This window comes from Clytia hemisphaerica, unplaced genomic scaffold (assembly GCF_902728285.1).
Source record: "Clytia hemisphaerica strain Z4C2 unplaced genomic scaffold, Clytia hemisphaerica genome assembly, whole genome shotgun sequence".
Lineage (NCBI taxonomy): Eukaryota > Metazoa > Cnidaria > Hydrozoa > Leptothecata > Clytiidae > Clytia > Clytia hemisphaerica.
The window spans coordinates 290301-313722 of record NW_027104229.1 but is presented as its reverse complement, the minus strand read 5'-3'; the positions used below and the strand labels follow the sequence as shown (position 1 = coordinate 313722).

General features: G+C 38.6%; 2 protein-coding genes across 4 annotated transcripts in view; both read left to right on the top strand.

The window, feature by feature from the left end:
* The window catches only part of LOC136815882 (rho family-interacting cell polarization regulator 1-like), a 34833-nt gene extending 17862 nt beyond the window's left edge, over positions 1-16971 (top strand). For both annotated transcript variants that reach the window (XM_067072330.1, XM_067072331.1), the window contains 25 exons: positions 680-708; positions 1552-1576; positions 2030-2078; positions 2420-2514; positions 2839-2902; positions 3284-3327; positions 4089-4172; positions 4784-4825; positions 5290-5376; positions 6049-6110; positions 6339-6461; positions 6813-8637; positions 9203-9347; positions 10145-10206; positions 10722-11067; positions 11498-11565; positions 11974-12082; positions 12493-12598; positions 12936-12979; positions 13520-13572; positions 14299-14395; positions 14759-14799; positions 15305-15388; positions 15808-15898; positions 16353-16971. In XM_067072330.1, the coding sequence (XP_066928431.1) occupies positions 680-708; positions 1552-1576; positions 2030-2078; positions 2420-2514; positions 2839-2902; positions 3284-3327; positions 4089-4172; positions 4784-4825; positions 5290-5376; positions 6049-6110; positions 6339-6461; positions 6813-8637; positions 9203-9347; positions 10145-10206; positions 10722-11067; positions 11498-11565; positions 11974-12082; positions 12493-12598; positions 12936-12979; positions 13520-13572; positions 14299-14395; positions 14759-14799; positions 15305-15388; positions 15808-15898; positions 16353-16375 (3798 nt within the window). In that variant the 3' untranslated portion in view covers positions 16376-16971. The remainder of the gene's footprint in view (positions 1-679; positions 709-1551; positions 1577-2029; positions 2079-2419; positions 2515-2838; positions 2903-3283; positions 3328-4088; positions 4173-4783; positions 4826-5289; positions 5377-6048; positions 6111-6338; positions 6462-6812; positions 8638-9202; positions 9348-10144; positions 10207-10721; positions 11068-11497; positions 11566-11973; positions 12083-12492; positions 12599-12935; positions 12980-13519; positions 13573-14298; positions 14396-14758; positions 14800-15304; positions 15389-15807; positions 15899-16352) is intronic.
* A 3691-nt stretch (positions 16972-20662) lies between these two features.
* LOC136815886 (BAG family molecular chaperone regulator 3-like) overlaps positions 20663-23422 on the top strand; it is a 24321-nt gene continuing 21561 nt past the window's right edge. Inside the window, exon 1 of one of the 2 annotated variants that reach the window (XM_067072335.1) lies at positions 20663-20827. In XM_067072335.1, coding sequence (XP_066928436.1) covers positions 20754-20827 — 74 coding nt within the window. In that variant the 5' untranslated portion in view covers positions 20663-20753. The remainder of the gene's footprint in view (positions 20828-23422) is intronic. The other variant, XM_067072336.1, reaches the window with a different exon arrangement.

The following is a 23422-nucleotide window of genomic DNA, read 5'->3' as shown; positions in this document are numbered from 1 at the left end:
TTTCCTTTTAAATGTGCCTATGAGCATAATGGGGATATTTCTGCCCTAAGAACCAGTAAATTTGTTGAGGATTTCCTCTTCTTATATTTCTGCATTTTTATCCAAGAATCTTTTTCTTCGATTCTTATATACTATACTCAATTTTACGCTTAAGGCTCATAATTTGATTAATTTAAGCTACTTTAAACTGAGAGTTGTTCACTCTTGACATGTTTGAGCCTCGTTGACTTTTTAAAGGTTGTTCTTATAAGAAAAATGTGCATTGGAGCTAAGAGGTATTAATCTAAGATCATAATATAAGACAAGCGAGAGATACGGATGTTTAAAACGAACATAAATTGTAGTTTTTTATGTCTAGTTCTCTGGGAAATTTTTTTTTCTAGTCTTAGTATATGTATACAGTAGTATTGCGTTGATTATAAATTATACAATATATAGCAATGTGCCCTCTCGGTTATTACCATAATGGCTTTATGGCAACTCCTAAACTTGGGCATAGGAAGTTTATATAAGTTTGTTAATATAAGTTTTCTCTAATTGTAGTCAGGTTTTTTGACGAAAGTTGCAATGAGTCATAATAAGGCCTAAGGGATTTGGGAAGTTTTTTTAGTGGCCCTACACCTTGTTCATTGCATCAAATATTTCTTGAATCTACTAATGTTGCGTTTTTGTTTTTTAGTTAAAACTTTCATGTGTGGAAGCTGAACAGTGAGTAACCCAACCGTTCAATTATACATTTTTTCAGGACGATGCAATATTGTCTATTGCAATATCAGGACATAAATACATAATACAATCTCTCACAACCCCGGTGAAACTCTTCCCGCAGTGGGGATAAAAATTTTACATGGAGTTTACATTTCCCAGCTCAAAAAATCCAGTTGAATACAATTATTTTTTTCCATTGAAATTCAAGGGGATGAAGTCAAAGTCAATATTCAGTGAGACTGAAATTGAAGGGTAATTTTTGGCCAAATTTCCCAGTGGGCCGGGGGTCCCACCGGTTCTGTGACACGAATGTGAAGTAGTTTAGCTTTGTTTAAGGGCCTATCTCCTTTACTAACACATGTCTTTCTTTAAAACTATCTGTGTGACTTCATCATATGTCTTTGTAGGAGGCCCCCCCAGCGGACCCTCAATTCACGCAATCACGCAATTTTTTTTCGAAATTCACGCATTCACGCAAATTTTCCTCGACTTTCACGCAATAACCCGATTTTTCAGAAATCGGAAAATTTTTCGGGAAAAATCGGGGAAACATTGGATAATCGGGAAAACTGCATATAATCGTTGGGAAAAAGGGAAAATTCACTTATTCACGCACAAGATAGCCCAGATTCGCGCTTTCACGCAATCAAAAAGTGCATTTTCACGTTCACGCAAGTTTTTTCAATTCACGCATTCACGCATTTTTTTTTCAATTTTCACGCATTCACGCAACCGAAAATGCCCATTCACGCAATCACGCAAACCGCTGGGGGGGGGGCCCCTTGTAGTTTGAGAGTCATTACATAATCATTAAATTCAATTCTGTTCAATTTTATTTCATAGACGTATAAGAGATAAAGAGCGAAAGGTTTGACTTCATGTTTCTTCATACTGTACTCGATGTTTTTTTCAACAATTTTCTTGGAAATTTGTTTATATATAATTCCTATGACCAGTGAATAGTAGGATTGGACCCATAGTTGACAATTTGATCAAGATAAATTAAACAACTAATAATTTCTCTTAATTGCTGAGTGGGTAGTATTATCGAAATGCTATAATCCTTGTTGCCAATATAAAGCTCTGATAAAATTTGCTCAAAAATTTAACTTGCTACTACTACTCACAACTTAGGATTGTACCCATAGTTAACCATGTGATCAAGTATTTATTATGTCAACCTCTAGCCCTTATGTTTTTCCTAGGCCGAAGAAATTGGCAATTAAAAGAAATTTTACCAAAACTTTAAAGTGCCAAGGAGTGATTGTTGCATTTGGATAATACTGCCTACTATACACAAGAATTTACATAATATTTTTAGGTAGCAGATCTTCAGGAACTTTATATTCACCAACATCATATGCGAGAAGGTAAAACTATTAGATGAAACTATCTTACATAGAAAAAAGCTACAATTAGGTACCTTAAAGAGCAGTCCTTATTTTAGCTACACACATCTCCAATTTTTCTGATTTTTACTCTGCAAAGTCTTCATGACAAGCTTAACATTGAGACGAGATGATAATCCGAAATTTGATTGTTCTTAAGTTCTGTTCTTAGTTATTTCTGTTGCAAAGTTGAGCTTTGTGTTCTTATAAAAAAGTATAACGGCCACCTAACGTTTTATGGACGTGTTCGTTGTATATTAAATGAACATTGTTAGGACGCTTTGTAGTGTTTGAGTACGTTGCTTATGCTCCATGTTCTCCAGGTGCAACAAAGTTAATTGAATCATTAGAACACCGTTATAATATCAACCAATCACGTATCGAAGAATGCAGGTTACAACGACAAATTAATGCCGAGGTACAATACATTGTGTCCCAAATTGAAGTTGACAGTTCTCGACTAAAAAAAAACAAAAAATCCTCTTTCTTTAGAAGACTGAAAGAACGCCCTTCCTCAAATTCAATCGTTCTATATGTAATATGTTTTTATAATTTAGTATGTAATCGAGGCCTTTCAATTGTTCTCAACTTGTTCTTAATGAGATTCGACCATCCTGTATTTGAAATGCAGACTTTTCAAGTGTTCAATGTTTAAAACCTTACTGACATTAACCACCAGGCCATTCCTACTACAAGCTATAAAATTCACCTAAACTTGATATACTTTTCGATAATTTTTTAGAGATTGCTTTTAATTGAAGAAGAAATATCGAAAATGTCTGGTTCATTGAAATTCAAAGTTCTTGGTAAGTTTCTTCTATTTTTCAACCCATCTAAAATTTCATGGAATCCCAATTGGGCAATAATGTCAATAGAATGTCCTTCTGAACGTTAACAACGTCCAAGTAACGTTAGATGATCGTAAAATAAAGATTTATGCTAGTTGGAATTCTCTCACAGTCTTTCCTTTCGGTTTTCTTTTAAAATGTCCCTATCTTTGAGACTGTTAAATTACTGTTACTTTTAGGACTTTATGTTCGAGTTAAAATATTCGTACCCTATCTTACACTTAGGAATATTGCACTCTCTAGGTTTTCCAGGAGTCGCATACTTTGAAGACTTTCTTCTACTTCTTTTCTTACCTCAAAATAAATCACTGTATTTATAAACCATATCATTTCTTTTAGGTTTGTACGGGTTTTCAAGGATCTCCCCAGGCGACACTTATGAAGTAAGCAAATTTTATTATTTATGTTTGAGAAATCCGAGATAACTGATCTAAATGATGTTGATATGCGTAGAAGCTCCAAAAGGGAACTCGTGTGTTGCTCGCGTTTAGTAGCGAGTTTATATATTTGTATTAGCGAGATTATGTATCTGAAATTCTCTACGGCTACGGTTAAAGTGGTGAGGGAATAATGGCGAGTAAAGCAAGTAATGGCGGGTGAAAGAAAGTTCAATATCTGACGTACGGCATTATATCGGCTTTGCTTATATGGAGTTTCAGTGTTTTTCCCGTACAGAGTAAAGTAGACAACGACATGTCGCCTTTGGTGATGACCTGCATGGGTAGACCCGCAACCGTAGCCATAGAATATCTCCGATACATAATCTCTCTATTTTTCAGCGTCGGAGACGGCTAACTTCTAATTTGCCTAGATACCGATTGACTGAGTACGACGTTAAATCAGCACTTTAACCTTCCTCGATTTTGCGGGTCAAAACTGCGGGTTATTCCAAATCGTTTCGGTCATTCTACCGTCCTCAAAAGTGAAAATACATAACCTCGCCAGTCTCTTCAGGATAGATGTATCTCTGCAATGTCTTCGGACATTACATCACTTGTACAACAGCTGATTGGTTGCAAAGTAACGTATTGTACAGAGAAGAAACAAGAAAAGATAAACATAATTTCTTGAAGTCATTGCAATGGAGCATCATTATTTAAAATTCCATTTATCCATTAACAAATATCGCTCATTTTGTTTATAGTTAACTTTCAAGATCGGAAGTCATCAGAAATGGAAAAGTAAATGCAAAGTAGAAGTCCATGGTCAACGATGGATCGAGCCTCTCGTAAGTTGTTTTCCCCTTTTAATCCATCGGTATCCTAAAGTGAATGGGATATGTACATAGATTTATAAAGCCCGAAGGGCCAGATGTCGTGCTTTAAGCCATTGCAGGTAAAAAAAGTGAATATCGCAAGAAATATAGTTGCTATTGTTTTCGAAAAGCCGCAAAGCTTCTGATTGGTCAAGTGCTGGAATTCTATTGTAATGTCACGTGACTTATTTAGGATTTCCTACCTAACCACGGCACACTTTTCAGCAAAAGTACGCCATCTAGCCCTTCGGACTTTGTAAATCTATGGATATGTACCTTTTTTTGACGTCAATTTGATAAATTTTTTTTCAAGCTTCCAATATTTTGTTGACTTATTGTCGTGTCGCTTGCAAAGAGCTTCCATGTAGATAGTTAGGCGGGCACTTGGGCAAGTAACTCGGCTATCTTCTAAACGCGCCATGCCGGCCAAGAAATGAAGGTTTGTAATTATCTGATTTTCCGATTGTGTTAGGCGGCCGCCCACGCTTAAGCTCTAAAGATAAAATTTATCCAGTTGTTCAGTTGTTGTATAGAACTTGATTGCTGTAGTTTCCCTTAAAACTTTTGTTTCTTTTATTTTGTAGTTTGTCTTTCAAGCAGACGTCTCCAAGAGCATGACAATAAAGGTAGTAAAACTTTTTTGCCCTCGTGCGCTCGCCTTTTTGTACCTCAAGGGAAGAAATTTTCGCGGAACAAGTTTTCGCTGAATTTAATTTCGCGGTTTTTCGACAAATTCGCGAAATTAAATTCCGGGAAACACGAAGATTCTCATGATTTAAAAGATCAGCTATAAAATTGGTCGTTTAGGGCAAACTAGGCCATATTTTAAACAAAAATCCTCTCAACCGCGAAACTAAGCTCCGCGAAAGGTATAAGGGTATAAGATTTAGGTTCTGTCTCGTTGAAAAGATATTTTTAAGTATACAGTATCACATAAGGAAAATGAAGAAGAAAAATAATCGACTTTTTTGAATTGTGCTACTATAACATTATCAGACCAGTAAATCTTAGAGCACTACAATTAAAAATGCCCATTTAGCCCAAAAGTGACAGTCTATTTTGGTATTCATGATTTTTACTATTTCTCCAGCTTGCAGAGCTTGGAAGTTTTGGCAAAACGACTGGTATTGGAGAGGCTACTTGTTATGTACAGGAGTTTTTGAGTCCAGAACCAAAGGTAGGGCTTTTCTTAGCCTGAATATTATATTTGTCTAGAGTCATTGGTATTTTATGTGGTTTAATTTCGATGTAGATCTCAAGTTCTTTTTCCAAACTGAAACCGAACGTATTTTTAATGCCCATATTCAATTTTACGGGCGTTAGATTGTTTTGTTTTAAAATGGGGGTGTCGGCTTTGTTACTTTTCTTCTCAAATTTACCGTAATGAAATGAAAAATCTCGAATCCCCTTTATTTCCAGTTCAGCTTATAAATCTCTACTTTCGGACCATAGTGTACCGTAAGTTGGTCTAATATCGACATCCCACGTCTAATTCCGACACCCTTCTTTATAGACAGGAATAATATGAAAGATTGAATCACTGATTGAAAAAGGATTATTCCTCTCTGACCACTAAGCAAAGAAAAACAGTTTCAACCTTTCTATCAATTTCAGCTGATAAAAAGGGTGTCGGAATTAGAGGAGGGATGTCGACATTAGACCAAGTAACGGTACCTTACGTATAACGCAGCGAACAAAAGGCAATGCATTTGAATTTCTAACCGTAGATATTTGATCTGTTTATAGACAAAATGACCAAGGATCAAAGAGTTTTTCTATTGTTGCCTATTGAGTGTTCGTGTTACAAGCATTAAAAACACTAAAAGTTTTCTTTCTTTTACATTTTCAGGTTTTCTTGATTCCAATCAACGCTATTGGTACTATGAAAGTGAAACTGGGCGTGGCTTGGAGGTGAGTTGTTATTTTTAATATCATATACGTTTTTTTATAAAAACAAACTATGGATGAACATAATAAGGCTTCGATGACTAAAATGTTAAGAACAAGCTAAGAACAATTTAAGACTTTGCGGACTCAGTACTGGACAAAAGTACTCAGAAAATGGTGGAAATAAGAACATTTTTAGGCTTAAAAGTCAAGTTAAAATTGATAACCGTTATTTTCTTCTTTTCTATCCAGTGGGTTGGACAAGACAGATCGAAAATTTTTATCAAGTCAAAAACGAAACCCTGAGATGTCAGATGTTGATTTTACAAACGCTGGTGTTGTTAATCTAACATCCTTTGGACGAAACCCACCTAAGTAAGTGTGACTGATTTCCCAACAAGAAATAATAATTAAACAGAAATTAAGTAATTAAACAAGACATTCTATAATAACCCAGTCGCTTTCGTTTTCAGGCAAAAAAGCGGTTTTGAATGAATCGGCTTAAAAAAAGGTCACATTCGCAGCTTCCCTTTAGATCAGAAAGTGTTTCTGGTAAAACGGATGATCTGTTAACCATTATTCCATAAAGCCGACAAAACTGATTAACGAGCTACCTTGTTCCTTTTGCCTTGCTTTTAACCACAAGACGTTTCCTACTAAGTTTCGTTCGTATGTTTTTTTTACTAGAGAATTTCTCACAATAATTGAATTCTCTTTTATTCATAGACCGGAAGACAGGAGCCTTATTCAGATACCCAACCTTTTACCGCCCAACACACCTTCTACTTCAACGCCCACCTCTTCAAATTCGTCAAGTTCATCAACGCCCTCATTGGGTGGAAGTGGTGGGCGAACACAATCGTCGCCTCTACCTCGACCAAATCGTACATCAAATGTAAGTTTGGACAATGATATACAAACACCGAATCAAGGATTGGAAAATGTGCGAAAATCATCAATTCAAGGATCTGAAATGACAAGAAAGATGTCAAGCCAAGAAAGACCGGATCGAGAACGTACTGAAAGTTCACCTTTCCCGAGACCAAAGAGAACACCTGGTAAACATGGCATAGATACAACAGACTTAGCAGAAGAATTAGCTGGCTATCGTAAAGTTTCAGCAACGGTAGTAGACGCTAAAGCGCAAACATTACCAGCGCATGCACAAGGAAATAAAACTCCACAAACTGAACCCAGGAAGATTTCTAATACTCCCGATAGCACTCAACGGAACGACTCAAATAATAAAACACCATTAACAGATAAAACAACGAGACCGAAAAACAATTCAGATACACGGCTTAGTGAAAGTATCACTGTCACCTCATCTCCGATACCGGCAAATAAGACTCCGCAACAGAAAAAACTTTCATCAGCTACAAGTAGCAGTGGTGGGACTTCAATCGAACTTTCCATAACACCAACAAAAAAAAATTCAGTTAGTAATATGGCCACCAAACAAAACACGTCAATCACAGTTGAAAAATCGCCGGTACCGATAAATATAAATAAAAAGAAAAGCATAGACGAACCTATTAAAAATGAAACTCCAAAAACATCAAAAAACAATAACGGACATATAAAAACAACCAATGTTGCCAAAGTTGCATCTCCGAGTAATACACCAAAGACAAAGCAAAACAGCCAAATAAAAGCGGACCGCAAGACGCCGGTATCGTCCGCTCAGAAATCCGGTAGCAAAACACCAACTTCAACTAGTAAGAACTTAACCGGGCAACAAAAAACTCCTCAACAAAAAACTCCTCAACATAAACAAAATGGACAGACGAAAATCTCAGTTGAGAAAACACCAACCCCAAAACCAAGACCAAACGGACAAATTAAAAACACGACTGAATCATCTAAAAGCAAGTCAAGTAGTCATATAAAAAGTACAGAACAGAAAACACCTAATACTAAAGCTGAAACTCCAAAAGCTTCGTCTACGGGACAGTTATTAAAAGAACGAAATAAATCTCCGATCGTCAGCGTCCAGAAAACGCCAAACGATACTCGAAAGATAAGCGCTGAAGTTAGGTCATCCAACGATATGCCGGATCCGATATACGATAATAAAAAAGATTCATCCTTGGATCATAATAAAAACATATTACCTGTTAATCTATCTTGCGAATCTTCGCTTGATCGTTCGGCGGGTGGTTCTCCAAAAGTCATTAAATCGAAACCGATCGAAGCAAAAAAAGTCAATACAAAAGAAAAAGAGTCATCTGTTTTGAAAAGTGAACCTAAAAAGGCTCCCTCGCCTGTCGTAAAACACAAGCAACATAAACATCTACAAAAGGAAAATTCGACACCAGTAACATCTAAAAGTCATACTCCAAACCAACCCTCTCAATTTGTAACTAGTGGTTCTGTTGCGGTCCGCTCCTCCAATCAAAACACTTCTTTAGCATCACGTGCTCAAAATATTGACGTCACAAATGATGAGTTGTCACAGAGTTGGCCTATACAATCGAATAATTGGTTCAAAGAAACATTGAGTCGTCAACTACTTGGTTCGAATAACGGAAAAGAAGCTCCACCAGTACCGGTATGATTTGCTTTATCTGTAAGCTATCAAGTACTTTAATGGGATAAATTTTCGTGGCTATTAAATTTCGTGGTTATGCTCATCCGCAAAATTTTAATATTTTAAGGGGGTTTCATCTCGCGGATGACATCCAAACCCGAGAAATCCACGAAATTCAATCCCCGCGAAAATCTACCCCATTAAAGTAGCGTCATTGAGTTTGAAGCTGAAGGCTAAATGCGAATATTCAACCTTTCCCAGGCAAACTAAACTGACACTTTAATAGACTGGAGTCGTTTATGAGCCGTGCAATACAGTAATGGAACTGATAGTAAACGAGATAGTACCAGTGTGTATGATGACTACTATTTGTCCATTCCAGCCGGCACACAACGTCAAAATAACGTCCATGTGATATTCATAACGTCCAAATAACGTTATTTGAACGTTAAAACAACATTGTGTGCCAGCTGGGATTCCATTATTTTTTGCTTATTCTCTTCTTTGTTTGAATTGCTGAATTGGCATGCTAGACTAAGTTCCTTATGGATTAAATTACAGAGATTACAAAATGTATCTTTTTTAGCGTGGACCACCGATTGGTCAGAAACCTCGAAAGACATCGAAACTTGGTCCATTTCAAGATAGTGAACTCTCTGATAGTAACCTTGCAATCCAAAACTGCTTAAACGTCTGTCAGCATATTATCACTCAACTCACAGCAAAACCGTGTAAGTTTTTAAGCTATGTATGTTAACCAGGTTGCTAGCCTATTTCTATTTCTTTTTCTATTTGATTAAGTTACAGGAAGCTCTGAGACCCATTTTCGCATATATAGACGTTTTCAATGAGCGCCCCGTCAGAACCTTTGCCCCTGGATGGGGGGCATATGGGCAAAATTGGGTACGCGACGTGCCGCTGGTCAGGGTCCCTTTTTTAGGTCCCAAATCTACTAATTTTCAAGATGTGTATCTGACAGGGTCCACTTTAGGTTATTTGGACAATTTTGTAGGGTAAAAATTAGAAAAAATTTCAGTTTTTCGTCTACTTTTAGTTATTTTTGCCACTTGTTAGGGTGAAAATTGGAAAAAATTTTGATTTTTCGTTCTGACAGGGTCACTATTTTACCAAAATTTCTTATCTGACAGGGTCAACTTTTCGAACTCCAGCGGCACGTCCCCGTCGGCCGTCAAGGTCAGTGCCCCCTGGTCTTTGCCCAATTACCCAATTCCCCTCACATGGCATGGGTGAACCTGGGAGATGGTTCGTTCACTTGCCAAGCGAACCTCTGAGAGTGGGAATCAAGCCTCAGCCTGAGCACAAACCAAGGTCAACGACCACTATACCACAGCGCTCTCGCTTGAATTGCTGTCTGACTCATTATTAGCGAGCACCTCCACCAAAAAACGGGATTTTTCATTCCATTCCATTTAATTGCGTTAAAAGACGCGGGTGACGTCTAGTATAGGCTAACTCATTATAAGGTTGTGTCTTCGAGTTGTCTAGCTGATCTTCTTATTTTTTCCAGTTATCAAAGAACTAGCTGAAAATGTCGAAGACGAAATGAAAGTGCTGATCAAAGCTATCGAGGTAATTCTTCCTTTTTTTGTCCTTTTGATTCAGTTCATAAATGTTCTTTTTATATTTAGCTTAGATTAGGCTGTGCGCATGTCTGAAATAGACTTCTCAGTGAGTGCGACTGACAATTCCCATATTAATAACACGCATGCATGATTTATCGCTTTTTAAGCCAAAAGTCATTAATCTTCGCAATAAAGAAAGAGGAATCAAGATTTTGGAATTGGAAAATTATCTACCTAGGTCGGGGCTTTGGATGGCGAGAAAGTTGTCGTTTTTTATGAAATTTGTCGTTCTTGTCAAATGTAGGAATTGTCACGTAGAAGCCCTCGCTCCCTTCTGTCTTCACTAAATTACCTTTGGATTAACCCAGTTAGCACACACTGTGCAAAATCAGCGCACATATCGTCAATAACAAACGCATCATTGAGTTTAAAGTCTAGTAGACAACTTCGAACCAACTTCCCCAAAGCTAGTTAGCGTCCAATAGATGAAACTCTTTTTTACTTTTACTTTACTTTTCACAGAGTTTCCAAAGCCGTCAAAACCGTCGCCCGTCATTCAGTGAGTCTGTCGTCATCGCTTTAAGCAGTTTCGATTTCTTGAACAAAGACGAAGAAGACGAGGACCCAGGCACACTAAGAGGCCAATCGCCAACTCTTTACATACTACCCATACAGTGGAAACGTGTACACAGGGCCTTATTTCATCACTTGTGTGTCCTGTTCGATTTGATTGACGTTTTTGAAAAGAAGTACGGGCCGTTGCAACACGTGGCTAAAGTAACACAAGCGGCAATCGTCCGAAATATCAAAACTATCCGAGAATTGAAACGATTGATTTCGGAACCAGAAGAAATCAACCTTCAAACTGGTAAGTAACCAGCAACCTCCTGGGTATTGTCAGCTTTTTTATGCTTACTGATAGCGCTAGATGATACCCTGGCGTCAATCGGTAACGTAAATAAAGCCTGGGATACACGGAGACGAGGTTGAGAATTCAGCTCAATTCATTTTCTAGTAAGTAACTCTTTTATAAGATTTTATTTAGCAATACAAAACAGTATACGTCTCAGTGGCGTTGAATAAAATTATTTACCAGCAAAATGAAGATGAGGGCCTTTTACAAAGGAAATTAGTTTTTGGCAATTTAAGACTACAGTAGAGTCTCTATAACTCGAACTTGCACCGGGAACAAAAACTTGGTCGAGTTAGAGAGACTCTCTACTGTATATCAAACAAATAATTTTCACTTGCCCCTCTTGTTGGTTGTATTTTAAGTAACTCTTTCTCAAATCTTCTAGTTTGTGAGAAGTACGTGCAAAGTGAGACACTTGGTAACACATGGGAAGTCAGTGCGGCTACCGACCAGGTACGAACTCTAAAAGATAAAGTTCTGGGTTGTTTGCTTACAACTAAGCAACAAAATTAGTTTTATAAATCGTTTTCTAGATTCCTTAAAAAGGATATGCCACCGTAGGCTCTTATGAAAGACTTTGGTGTATTTCCATTTCTAATAAACTCTCGCTAGTAAAAACTCAAGGACTATAGTGGTCACCCAAAAGTTATGTATAATATCTGCTGAATGGGCAGGAAAATCCAACTTAAATATTGAGCGCTGATAAACAAACGAATCTCAATTCTTCTTTGCTCATGTGGTGTGATAGAAGAGAAACTTGGTTTTTATTCTGTTAAAAAAGCTTAGGGGATGCCTTAGATGATGTCCTTTAATAGCTGTCCTTTAATAGCTGTATTTACTTATTGTTTTTATTTCTTTTAGCCATTATTTTGCAACCGAGCTGCCATCAATATGACAATGAGTGCTCTGTACAACCACCTCCGAACTAGTACGGAAACAGCCAACACTTTGCAAGTACAAGCTAATGAAGGTAATGCCGAATTTCTTTCAATTTTTTCTACAATAATATAAAAACCATGTATTTTCTCAGGTGCTTGATAAAAGCACTCTCCTTTTAAGACTATATTAACTAGCTATCTATAGAGTAATATGATTTCTAAGAAATTGAACCCTTGACGACAAACATTTACGTTAGAAACGAGTCTGTTTATATCGACGATCAAGTTTGTCTACCTAAATCTAAAGTATCATTATTTTCTTCACAATAGACTCTCGCTAATTCGAAATTCTGTTATTCGAATCTTTCTCTAATAATCCTCCGTCTCTGCCCAGGTGAAAGCCTCATAAAATGACTTTCTATAAGTCAGATCTCTCTGTAATCCGAACCCATAAAATCTACCGTTCGAGAGTCAGTTGTATTTTTGTTTCTCTCAAACTCAGTTTGCAGTGCAGCATTAAAGCATTTGATGGGTGACGAACAAAGTCTCACAGATCAAGATGTCATCACTGTCTTTGATTTCGTTGAATTCTTCAAACGTAAAGTACAGTAAGTGAATTTCTAAGAAAGTAAGTCTGCGACCGCAGTCGGAGGCGACCCGAAGGCTCCTCTTTCGATAGCTATCTACCCGAAGGTAGGGGAGGGCGCCACTCTTTCTCCCTGGATTGCCCCACTTACCCTTGATCCTTCTCTTAATTGCTGAGCATCAAGCAGAGAGGCATCAAGTACCATTTTGAGGATCTTTGGTATGATCCGTTGGGATTTGAACCCACAACCTTGCGAACCGTAGCCGGATGCTCTACCACTGTTCTACGGTTGAATTTGTAAAAGTAAAGAAAGAGTCTACATTTTTGAAGTTTCAAGTTTTGTTTACTTCATTTTTTAGGTCTCACAACGTTGCAGAATTCCTACAGCACGTCAAGATGGAAAGTATGTAGATAGTAAATTTTTGTTCACATCCTTTTGAAAAGCAATACGATCGATAGACGAGTGGTAGGTCTGGGTCGACTATGCTCTAGTCTAAGACTTCATCACTATCTAAGAAATAGTCTCTTGGGGATGGGGTTTTGCTTTCAAAGCGGCTTAATTGTGGGTAGAGTTGACGGTCTTTGCAGTTTTTCTCTCTAACTACTGTCATTATAGATAGTAAAATCCGAGCAACTATATTTTCCCGTATTTACTATCCCTGTAACGGAAGCTAACATTGTCTAAGGTCAATGTAATACCGTCTCCCGGTACAAGCCAAACTTTAAAACTATCTTTGAGTCTCCATAACTCGAACACGCACGGGGAACACAAATTTGTTAAGGGAAACGAGTTAAGAAAATTCCGAGTAAAGTTTATAAGGGATTGTTCACTGAAGGGACGAGAAAACTTGTTTGAGTTAAGAAAACGTTCGAATTATAGAAGTTCGAGATAAAGAGACACACAGTCAAGATGGTAAACTTATCGAATCATCTCTTTCTTTAGTTACTGCTTTGAAAGGCTTGGAGGCGACTGATGAGCTGGTAGTAAAATCAACGGTAAGTTGTTATTCCTAACTTTTTTCCGCTCTGTAATTTCTTTTACGTTTGTTTTTTTCGAAACTCCGTAAGCTGTACCAACCCCAATGTCTTTACTACTAAAATAAATCGCCATAGATCGTTCAATGTTTGATAATTTCCGGCACACACGTGTTTGTTTTTTTAATAAGCAAGTGTCTACCCCTATGTATCAAACTCGCATTATGCTTAGCATTCTATTGTTCTTAAACAATAGAGCCATCATTTAGGTACCAAAAACTGAGCCTGTCTACATTTATTAAACGTTATGCTTATAAAAAACATACAGATAGAGTGGAGTTTTTCAAAATAAGTGCTATACGGTAAGGTGTTATATGATTGCGATTGGGCTTTTCCAGAAAAAATTTGAACATGGAGGGTCGAGGATATAACGTTTTTTTTTTATTTACCCCCCCCCCTGGACATCGGACAACAAATCTTACCTCCCGGACAAGCATCAGCTGACTCCCCGGACATTCAAAATTACCCCTAATCAGAGCAAATTTTCCCCCAAAACAAGGCCAATTTTGTAGATTTTTCACTACTCCCGGACAAAATATTCAGTATATCCTCCACCTCCTCCCCCCATGTTCAAAAATTTTCTGGAAAAGCCCAATTATAGCTTGTATAACAATAACAATATACCATGCCATTCAGCTTTCCTTACCAATTTTGATGACAAGCTTTTTGTGACTATTTTAATTTCAGCTTCAACAATATTGGCATATACCAATCATCCCATCTTGTATACAAGCTCTCTTTAAACTTCTCTCGCAAGGAAAAACTACAACCAAAGCAAACACAGGTAATAAGCCTTTCTTAGCATTAGGTTGTTACCATTTTCTTCGCAATAAATGTGCGTTCAAACTGTACGGATAAAACACGCCAGGTCTTTAAAAATTATTTCTTAGGTTATAGCGATTATTTCTCGGAAAATATTTAGCTACGGAAAGCCATGTGATATATTTTTCATAACCATTTCGGGGGACGACAATCACTATGGTTGAACTTACTAAGAAAATTTGTTTACTTAACGCACAATTAATCCTTATTGAGTTGAACCATGGCGCTCTGTTATCACCCTAACGTCGTGCGTTGGCAAAAAAATACTTTAATAAGTTTGATAGTTTTACAGTTTATAATTCTTCATTTCCTTCATTTTAAATAGTAAATGCACTGAAGCAAGTCCATAAAACAACTGCTACATATGTACGTATATTTTTTTCATCATTTGTTAAGTGCCATCTAAGCTAAGTAGATTTTTCAAGGATTGTCCTGTATGTACGGTAGACTCTCTAATTCGAATTTCTATTACGTATGTTTTTCAAAAACTTCTGGTTAGACTCATCATCGATGGACTCATCTAGACTCATGTTGAAGCTACTCATGATGTTTTGCTTGCATTCATATTTCTCCTGCATTTCTCCTGGTTTTTATACTGTTTGTGTTTTTCTGAGACGGAGACGGTAAGGTCTTATGACTAGATCCTAACCAACTGAGGACGACGTTAAATCAGCACTTTTACCGTCCTCGATTTTGTGGGACAGAACTGTTGGTTATTCCAAATCGCTTCAGTCACTCTACCGTCCTCAAAAGTGCAAATACATAAACTCGTTTATGACTCATGGAGGGAGGTAATTTTGTGACTTTCAGATAGATTTTGTCAGCCCATAAACGGTGGCGAAATCAACACGTTTTATATTTCTTTTTTCAGCTGGAAGACATAATAGCGCTTAGTTTGGAGCACAAAAACACGCCTGTCATTGTGGGTGCATGTTTAGCTGCTGGCGAACTCAGGGTAATTTTATTCTGCATTTATTATTTCATAGAATTTTTCACATGCTTTCGTTCAATCGTTTGATTATAAATTGTTTATTTTTCCTGTTCTTTCAGCTATTCGTTCGTTCGTTCGTTCGTTCGATAATTAGAGAAGCTTGCTAAGTAATGCATTTAACTTTGTTATATATCTTAATTTTCCATCCAAGGAGTATTCTCCTTTGGGGCCGTCCACATAGTACGTACGCATTAAGGAGGTATTAGCATATGCGATTTTTTGCATTTTAGTGCGTGCGTACTATATGGACGGCTCCTCTACACTGATCACCGAACGGCTCCTCTACACTGATCACCGAACGGCTCCTCTACACTGATCACCGAACGGCTCCTCTACATATCCTTTGTCGTCCATCACAGACTCTTATTTTTTTCAAATTCTAGCTGAATTCATTTTCGGAGAAGCTGAGATACATTCATGATGTTGGAAACTCTGTGGTCAAAGATGCTGCAGATTATTCACTCAAACGATTAGGTATTTGCTAAAATTTGTATTTTAAAATTGATCTGCTTTTCATAAGTTACGTCACAAACATCACTTGCCTCGTATTCAAACAATTTCCATGGTGATCATATCCCTTGAGACATTAAATGAAGTTTTAATGAAAAGAAAAGTAGTTTTAATAAACTCCGCTGGGAGTTAATCACCGTGGCAATAATTTCAAAACGAGGCAAGTGATGTTCGTAACGTAAGTTCTATTGAAACAAAAAAGAAAAGAATTGAACTACATCGCGTTTTGTGGCATTGGAAAATATTTGAGAGTAGAGTAGGTAGAGTAGAGTATTAGTGAGTGGAAAAGAAGGTAAAAAAACAGATTAATATGTTCAAAAATTCGTATTAGGCTCAATTTTTTAGCTTTAGATTTTCTGTTTGGTTGACAATAGAATATTTGCATTTATTATTAAACTCATTTCTTTTCGTTTTTCAGGCCATTCTTACATCAAATCGTAAACAAATGTTGATAGTTCATCGGCCATCGACTCCTTAGTTTCAAGGCCATCGGCTGCGGAGATATGATGGTTGAAATAATGTTCCAGATTTGGACAAAGTGAACACTAACTTAAGGTCGGTCTACGCTTGCGCGCGCTTCGATCGCACTTCGATCTCGAGCGAAGCTTCCATGCTATTGGTCAAAAGAAAAATGAAGCAATTTCATTGGCGCGATATGACGTAACGGTTGAAAAAAGTTGAAATGTGTTCAAGTTATTTTTCGACCGCGCGCTACATTTTTATGACGTAATCTTTTTTCCAAGCAAGGTTTGAAGCCAAAAAGGTGCGATCGCAGCGTGCGCAAGTGGAGACACCGGCCTTTTAGGATCAATGTTCTGTTTGCAAAATAACTTATCTTATATCATCTATCCTTATTATATGTTTTCTTTCTAATCTAGAATCAATTGAAATTGATAATTTTTTTTTTCTTTTGGATAATATTTTTTCCACTTTTTGTATAAAATATATAATATTTGTTGTAGGTACAATTTGTAAATATTTCCCTGTCAGCGCATAGTAAAAAAAAAATTCTGAATTTACATTATAGTTACTGAAAACGTTAGCTTTTATACCTTTTTCTCGAATAGGCGATATCGGCTTAACATGAAAACTCAGATTTGATCCATTGAGTTTCAAGCCCGAAGGGCTAGAGGTCAATCTCTAACCTTTCTCAGGCAAGAAAAATTGAAGCCTTAAAATATGCGCCGTATTTTTGATGACGGATTGAATCTAGTAATTCCTTTGTTTTCGAGTGATATATTTTTCAAAATGAAGCGGTAAATTTTAGTTTCAATCTGTCATTTGTGTAAAAACCAGGCGGGTCGCTCAAGGCCGCGCAACTTTGGTAGGATTTGTTGGCTTCAAATCCTACCAAGGAGATTGACCTCTAGCCCTTCGGGCTTGAAACTCAACGATTTGATCCCCGAGAATTCCCCACAATGCTTTGCGCGGAAAAAAGTTCGCGGTGAAATATTTTCCGCACAAAGCATTGTGGGGAATTCTTGGGGATCAAATCTGAGTTTTCATGTTAAGCCGATATCGTCTATTAACCAAATACCCAGCTACATAGAATCACCGAGTTTCACAAAAGAAAATCTAGGCAATGGAAGGTTTTAAATTTTTGGACTTTGATTGAAACATTAAAGCAAAAAAACGGGGGTTTTCTAGTACTGGTACCAGACGAACACGGCCTTTTTTCCACTATGTCCCGTCTATAACTTTTTAAATATACTCCCTCTCCAGGGTTCTGGGAGAATTGGCGGTAGTAGTTGTAACAGTACTGTTTTTAAGGAATCGACGTCACTTGAATGTCTTGAATGTAAAGAAAAATTCGTAACTAAAAGACCAATAAAGTGATAGAAAATCGCCACCAAAAAAGAAGACTCCACCAATGAAACTTGACTCCACCGAGCTACTTAAGCTACCTCTTCTTCGCTGACTAAAATAAAAAACGCCCGTGGGTGGGGTGTTGCAGGCTAAGCTACTTCTAACCTAGAACATTTTGAGCACATTTTCTCAATACTGTAACGGGAAAAACAAACAGAACAGTCGTTGAGGTGCTAAAAAGGAAAAACTTTTGCCTTGTGAACACGAAACTCATAGAGCCACCCCCCCAGGCATTCACAATCGCACTAGAAGACAATTATAATTCAGACCCGGGATTCAGACATATACAAACATGATCATATCAAAATTTATTTTTGGGTCGACAACCGACGAAAAGTGAACAACCATGTTTGCAAAAACCTTCTTATTTGAAAATTTGAAAAACGAATTTCTCGATATGATGTATTTCCTATTTGGTTTTTCTATTTGGTTGAGTTGCAGGAGGCTTTAGAGGCCTATTCTCGCAACTATAGACGCTTAGTAATGAGCGTCCCGTCAGCACCTTGAACTGACTACCCAATTCCCCTCACTATGAGGGGGGTTTCGGCTCATAATTCGGTTGAAAACAAGAAGTCGTGGTTGGAGGCGCCGTCTTTCGAAGGATGTCGTGGTTGGGGGCGCCGACTCTCGAGAGTCGTCGTGGGTGGGAGCGGCGTCCTTCGAAGGTCGTCGTGGGACAGGTGGTCGTGGCACAGGACGTCGTGGGAGCCTCTCTTTCATTTTTTTCTGGTCTTCTATTTCTCAATATTTTCTAGCTGGTCCTTAAAATATCACTTAATATACCCACGCCGCCCTTCGAGAGCCACCGAACCACCCCAACCACGACTCTCGAAGGTCGCCGGACTGTTCGCCGTCCCCAACCACGACTCTCGAAGGTCACTGGACTGTTCGCCGTCCCCAACCACGACTCTCGAAGGTCGCCGCACTGTTCGCCGTCCCCAACCACGACTCTCGAAGGTCGCGGGACTGTTCGCCGTCCCCAACCACGACTCTCGAAGGTCGCCGCACTGTTCGCCGCCCCCAACACGACTCTCGAAGGCGCCGGACTGTTCGCGTCCCCAACCACGACTCTCGAAGGTCACCGCAATGTTCGTGGCTCTCGAAGGCGGCGTGGGTATATTAGTGATTTTTAAGACCAGCTAGAAATATTGAGAAATAAAGACCAAAAAATTGAAAGGAGGTCCCACGACGTCCTGTGCCACGACCACCGTCCCATGACGACCTTCGAAGGACGCCGCTCCCACCCACGACGACTCTCGAGAGTCGGCGCCCCCAACCACGACATCCTTCGAAAGACGGCGCCTCCAACCACGACTTCTTGTTTTCAACCGAATTATGAGCCGAAACCCCCCTCATAACTATACCACGGAACCTGTATATTGGATGAAATGCGATGGGATGTGATGAAAGCAAATCTCTAAAAAGGGCGAAATCTCAGGCTCAGTTGACTCTCTCTAATATGTCGGGTGGTGTGTGGAAGGCGGAGGGCGTTGTCTACTTTCGGTAAAGTTAACCCGATGCTGAAATCCGAGTCGAGAAGGTGTAAAATCGGAATTTCATGCAGAGGTAAACAAATTTTTTGAGGACAAGGAAATCAAAGAAAAGCACAGCGACAGGGTATCTCATTTTGCCTCATTTTATTCCTTTTTCATCATCAAATAGAGGTAGAATGTCTACTTGGGGTCAAAATCAACCCCTTCCTCCTGGATGGGAAGCGAAATATGATCCAACCAGCGGAAGATAGTAAGTATTTTTTAACCTTTCATTTTATATGTTTTCCTCCCAATTCCCCTCACTATGAGGGGGGTTTCGGCTCATAATTCGGTTGAAAACAAGAAGTCGTGGTTGGAGGCGCCGTCTTTCGAAGGATGTCGTGGTTGGGGGCGCCGACTCTCGAGAGTCGTCGTGGGTGGGAGCGGCGTCCTTCGAAGGTCGTCGTGGGACAGGTGGTCGTGGCACAGGACGTCGTGGGAGCCTCTCTTTCATTTTTTTCTGCTCTGGTCTTCTATTTCTCAATATTTTCTAGCTGGTCCTTAAAATATCACTTAATATACCCACGCCGCCCTTCGAGAGCCACCGAACCACCCCAACCACGACTCTCGAAGGTCGCCGGACTGTTCGCCGTCCCCAACCACGACTCTCGAAGGTCACTGGACTGTTCGCCGTCCCCAACCACGACTCTCGAAGGTCGCCGCACTGTTCGCGTCCCAACCACGACTCTCGAAGGTCGCGGGACTGTTCGCCGTCCCCAACCACGACTCTCGAAGGTCGCCGCACTGTTCGCCGCCCCCAACCACGACTCTCGAAGGTCGCCGGACTGTTCGCCGTCCCCAACCACGACTCTCGAAGGTCACCGCACTGTTCGGTGGCTCTCGAAGGGCGGCGTGGGTATATTAAGTGATATTTTAAGGACCAGCTAGAAAATATTGAGAAATAGAAGACCAGAAAAAATTGAAAGAGAGGCTCCCACGACGTCCTGTGCCACGACCACCTGTCCCACGACGACCTTCGAAGGACGCCGCTCCCACCCACGACGACTCTCGAGAGTCGGCGCCCCCAACCACGACATCCTTCGAAAGACGGCGCCTCCAACCACGACTTCTTGTTTTCAACCGAATTATGAGCCGAAACCCCCCTCATAACTATACCACGGAACCTGTATATTGGATGAAATGCGATGGGATGTGATGAAAGCAAATCTCTAAAAAGGGCGAAATCTCAGGCTCAGTTGACTCTCTCTAATATGTCGGGTGGTGTGTGGAAGGCGGAGGGCGTTGTCTACTTTCGGTAAAGTTAACCCGATGCTGAAATCCGAGTCGAGAAGGTGTAAAATCGGAATTTCATGCAGAGGTAAACAAATTTTTTGAGGACAAGGAAATCAAAGAAAAGCACAGCGACAGGGTATCTCATTTTGCCTCATTTTATTCCTTTTTCATCATCAAATAGAGGTAGAATGTCTACTTGGGGTCAAAATCAACCCCTTCCTCCTGGATGGGAAGCGAAATATGATCCAACCAGCGGAAGATAGTAAGTATTTTTTAACCTTTCATTTTATATGTTTTCCTCCCAATTTCAACAGATCCATTTTAGCGTGATTGTTTTTGTGGAATTTCCGATAAGGTGTATTTGTCACATTAGCTATATTCAAAAGCATCACTGGTCGAAATAGGCGTTGTGGTATAGTGGACATCAACCTTGATTCCTGTACAGTACAGGCGACCAAGAACCAGGGGTCGGTTTGCGTAAAAGTGGACATGGAGACGGTTTGACCCCAGGGATTATAAGAGTGCTTCAATTTGTTGGTTTTTTGTTTTTATATGTTGCTGTTAATATACAAAATCTCACTGTAAATTTTTTTCACCAGAATTTGTACCAATCTGGAAATATCGCGTTACGTACGGGACATTTTGCGTTACGTACGGGACGGTTTTGAGAAAATTCTAATTTTAAAGCTTTAATTGTAACATAATCCTTGTGTTGTATGGCATCTTTTGTTGGATCATCCAATGAAGGATAGGTTGAAGTAAATTTTTTGCCTTGTTTTTATTTATAAGTGCTAGTGGAGAAATGGGCAGAGATTTTTACTTCACGGGTTGAGCTTTTATGTCCCATACGTAACAGTTTGGTTGAATGAACTGGTATAATCTGTTGTGAAACCATTTGACAAATAATTTACATAGATTTCTAATTGATATCTGTGGATCATAACTAAATTTAAAATTTGCTGTAAAAACAATAGAAAAAAAAAAGAATATTTAAACTGATTTGAGCCTAATTGGAGATGGTTCTACGTGAATGTCCCGTACGTAACACCTATAAAATTGGGCATATCTCGCTGAAAGTTTGGTTTCAAGTTTTGTTTTTTTCAGTTTTTTGTAAGTTTTCCAGATCCCTCTCTAAAAATGATTGCTAAATTCTCTGGGTCTACATCGTTTTTCCAAAAAACTGCTTAGAAATAAAATTTGTCCCGTACGTAACTTTGTCCTGTACGTAACAAAATTTCTATTAAATACACAGCTGTTTCTAAAACGATATTTTAAGTGTTACTTTTCCAATTTATTGAACATATGATGGCTGTTATCAATCACCTACCTCAAGACAATTTTTTTCAGTCAGTTGAGTGATTGAGAGGGTCATTGATAGCTGTGAGGGAGTAATACAATCAAAAGGTGCAATACAGAGTCCAATCTATATCTATAGTGTGACCCACTAAACGTAACCTGGGATTTCACTGAAACCCTTTTAGTTTCTTCTCTAGCTGTTTCTCTGACTTTATAAGTTATTGGTTTGAATTTTAGCTGACCCTTTTTATGATATATAGAGCCTAGAGATGTGAGGGAGTGTATGTAGTATTTTGAAAGTTTGTCCCGTACGTAAAAACAAAGAACTTATGATTATCAGCAATAGTAACATATTCATTTGAGGCTAGATTGCTAACATAAACAAATTATGATAAATCTTATGTTTGTTTTTTGAAGTAGAATAAAACAAGATAATAATGAAACCAGTCAATCAACGAGTAAGAGAGCATCAACAGCATATGAAAGATTCATTGGGAGGTGAAGTATTTAAAGAGATGAAAAGAGGAAGGATAGAGAAGATCAGGGAAAAGCAGAAAAAACAACGACTTAAAAATGATGAGGCAAAAGAGGAGTATTGCAAGAAGGAAAGAGCGAGTAAGAGATTACAACAGGCCAGAAAAAGATAAAGTGAGGGACAAGCATCTGAGTTATCAATTTACAAAGAAATAAAACTAATGGTAAGAAAAAGAGAAAGCGAAATTCTGAAAACATGAGAAAAGAAGGGACACTTTCAAAATTAAGTTAGCTTACATACAACAAGAACAGAAGGCTTAAAAGACAGTAGGCAAGCAATGAGAATGAAACCAGTCAGTCTGCAATCCCAGAATCTGTAAACCTTGATACATTAGTCATGAACAGTGTATCACCTCATGGAAAAAGACGCGCCCTGCAAAGGTTAGCCTTGAGCAATCCTCCATTAGAAGTCAGTCCGCTTTACGTCTTGATAAGGTGGAAAGTAGGCTCAAAGCCAAAGAAGACGCCCGATCTTTTCTTCACAAGAAGGTCATAAATTTCATGAATCAGGACATTAATTCTGCTGATTGTTCCCGATGAAAAGAAAAATCATAAAAATCTGCGATACAGATTGTCATCAATAAAAACTCTATGGCATAAGTTTGAAGCAGAAAATTATGACAAGGAAATTTCATATGCTCAATTCGGGTGCTATGTTTCAGAAAATATTATGCATGACCTGCATGAGCCCTGAGTTTAAACTATAATGTATAAAAAAAACTTTACCCAATATTAATTTAACAATCGAAGATCTTTCAGAGGTGACAGTCCAGATAGTCAAAACAAATTGGTAGAATTGCACGCCAAAATTAAAGCATGTAAAAAAGAGTTTAAGTACTTGGAGTGGGCAAAAGAAAAAACATCTGGGACAAAGCTTACACTTTACCACACCAACAAAAATTCTTGTTCTGTGAAACTGCTTGTTTTCTTGGAAAAGTTTCAGACTTCCAAGCAATTTTTAAACATTTTGTTACGTACGGGACATTTTTTGTCACCCCCAGTGGCTTTAAAGATGCTATTTTATACT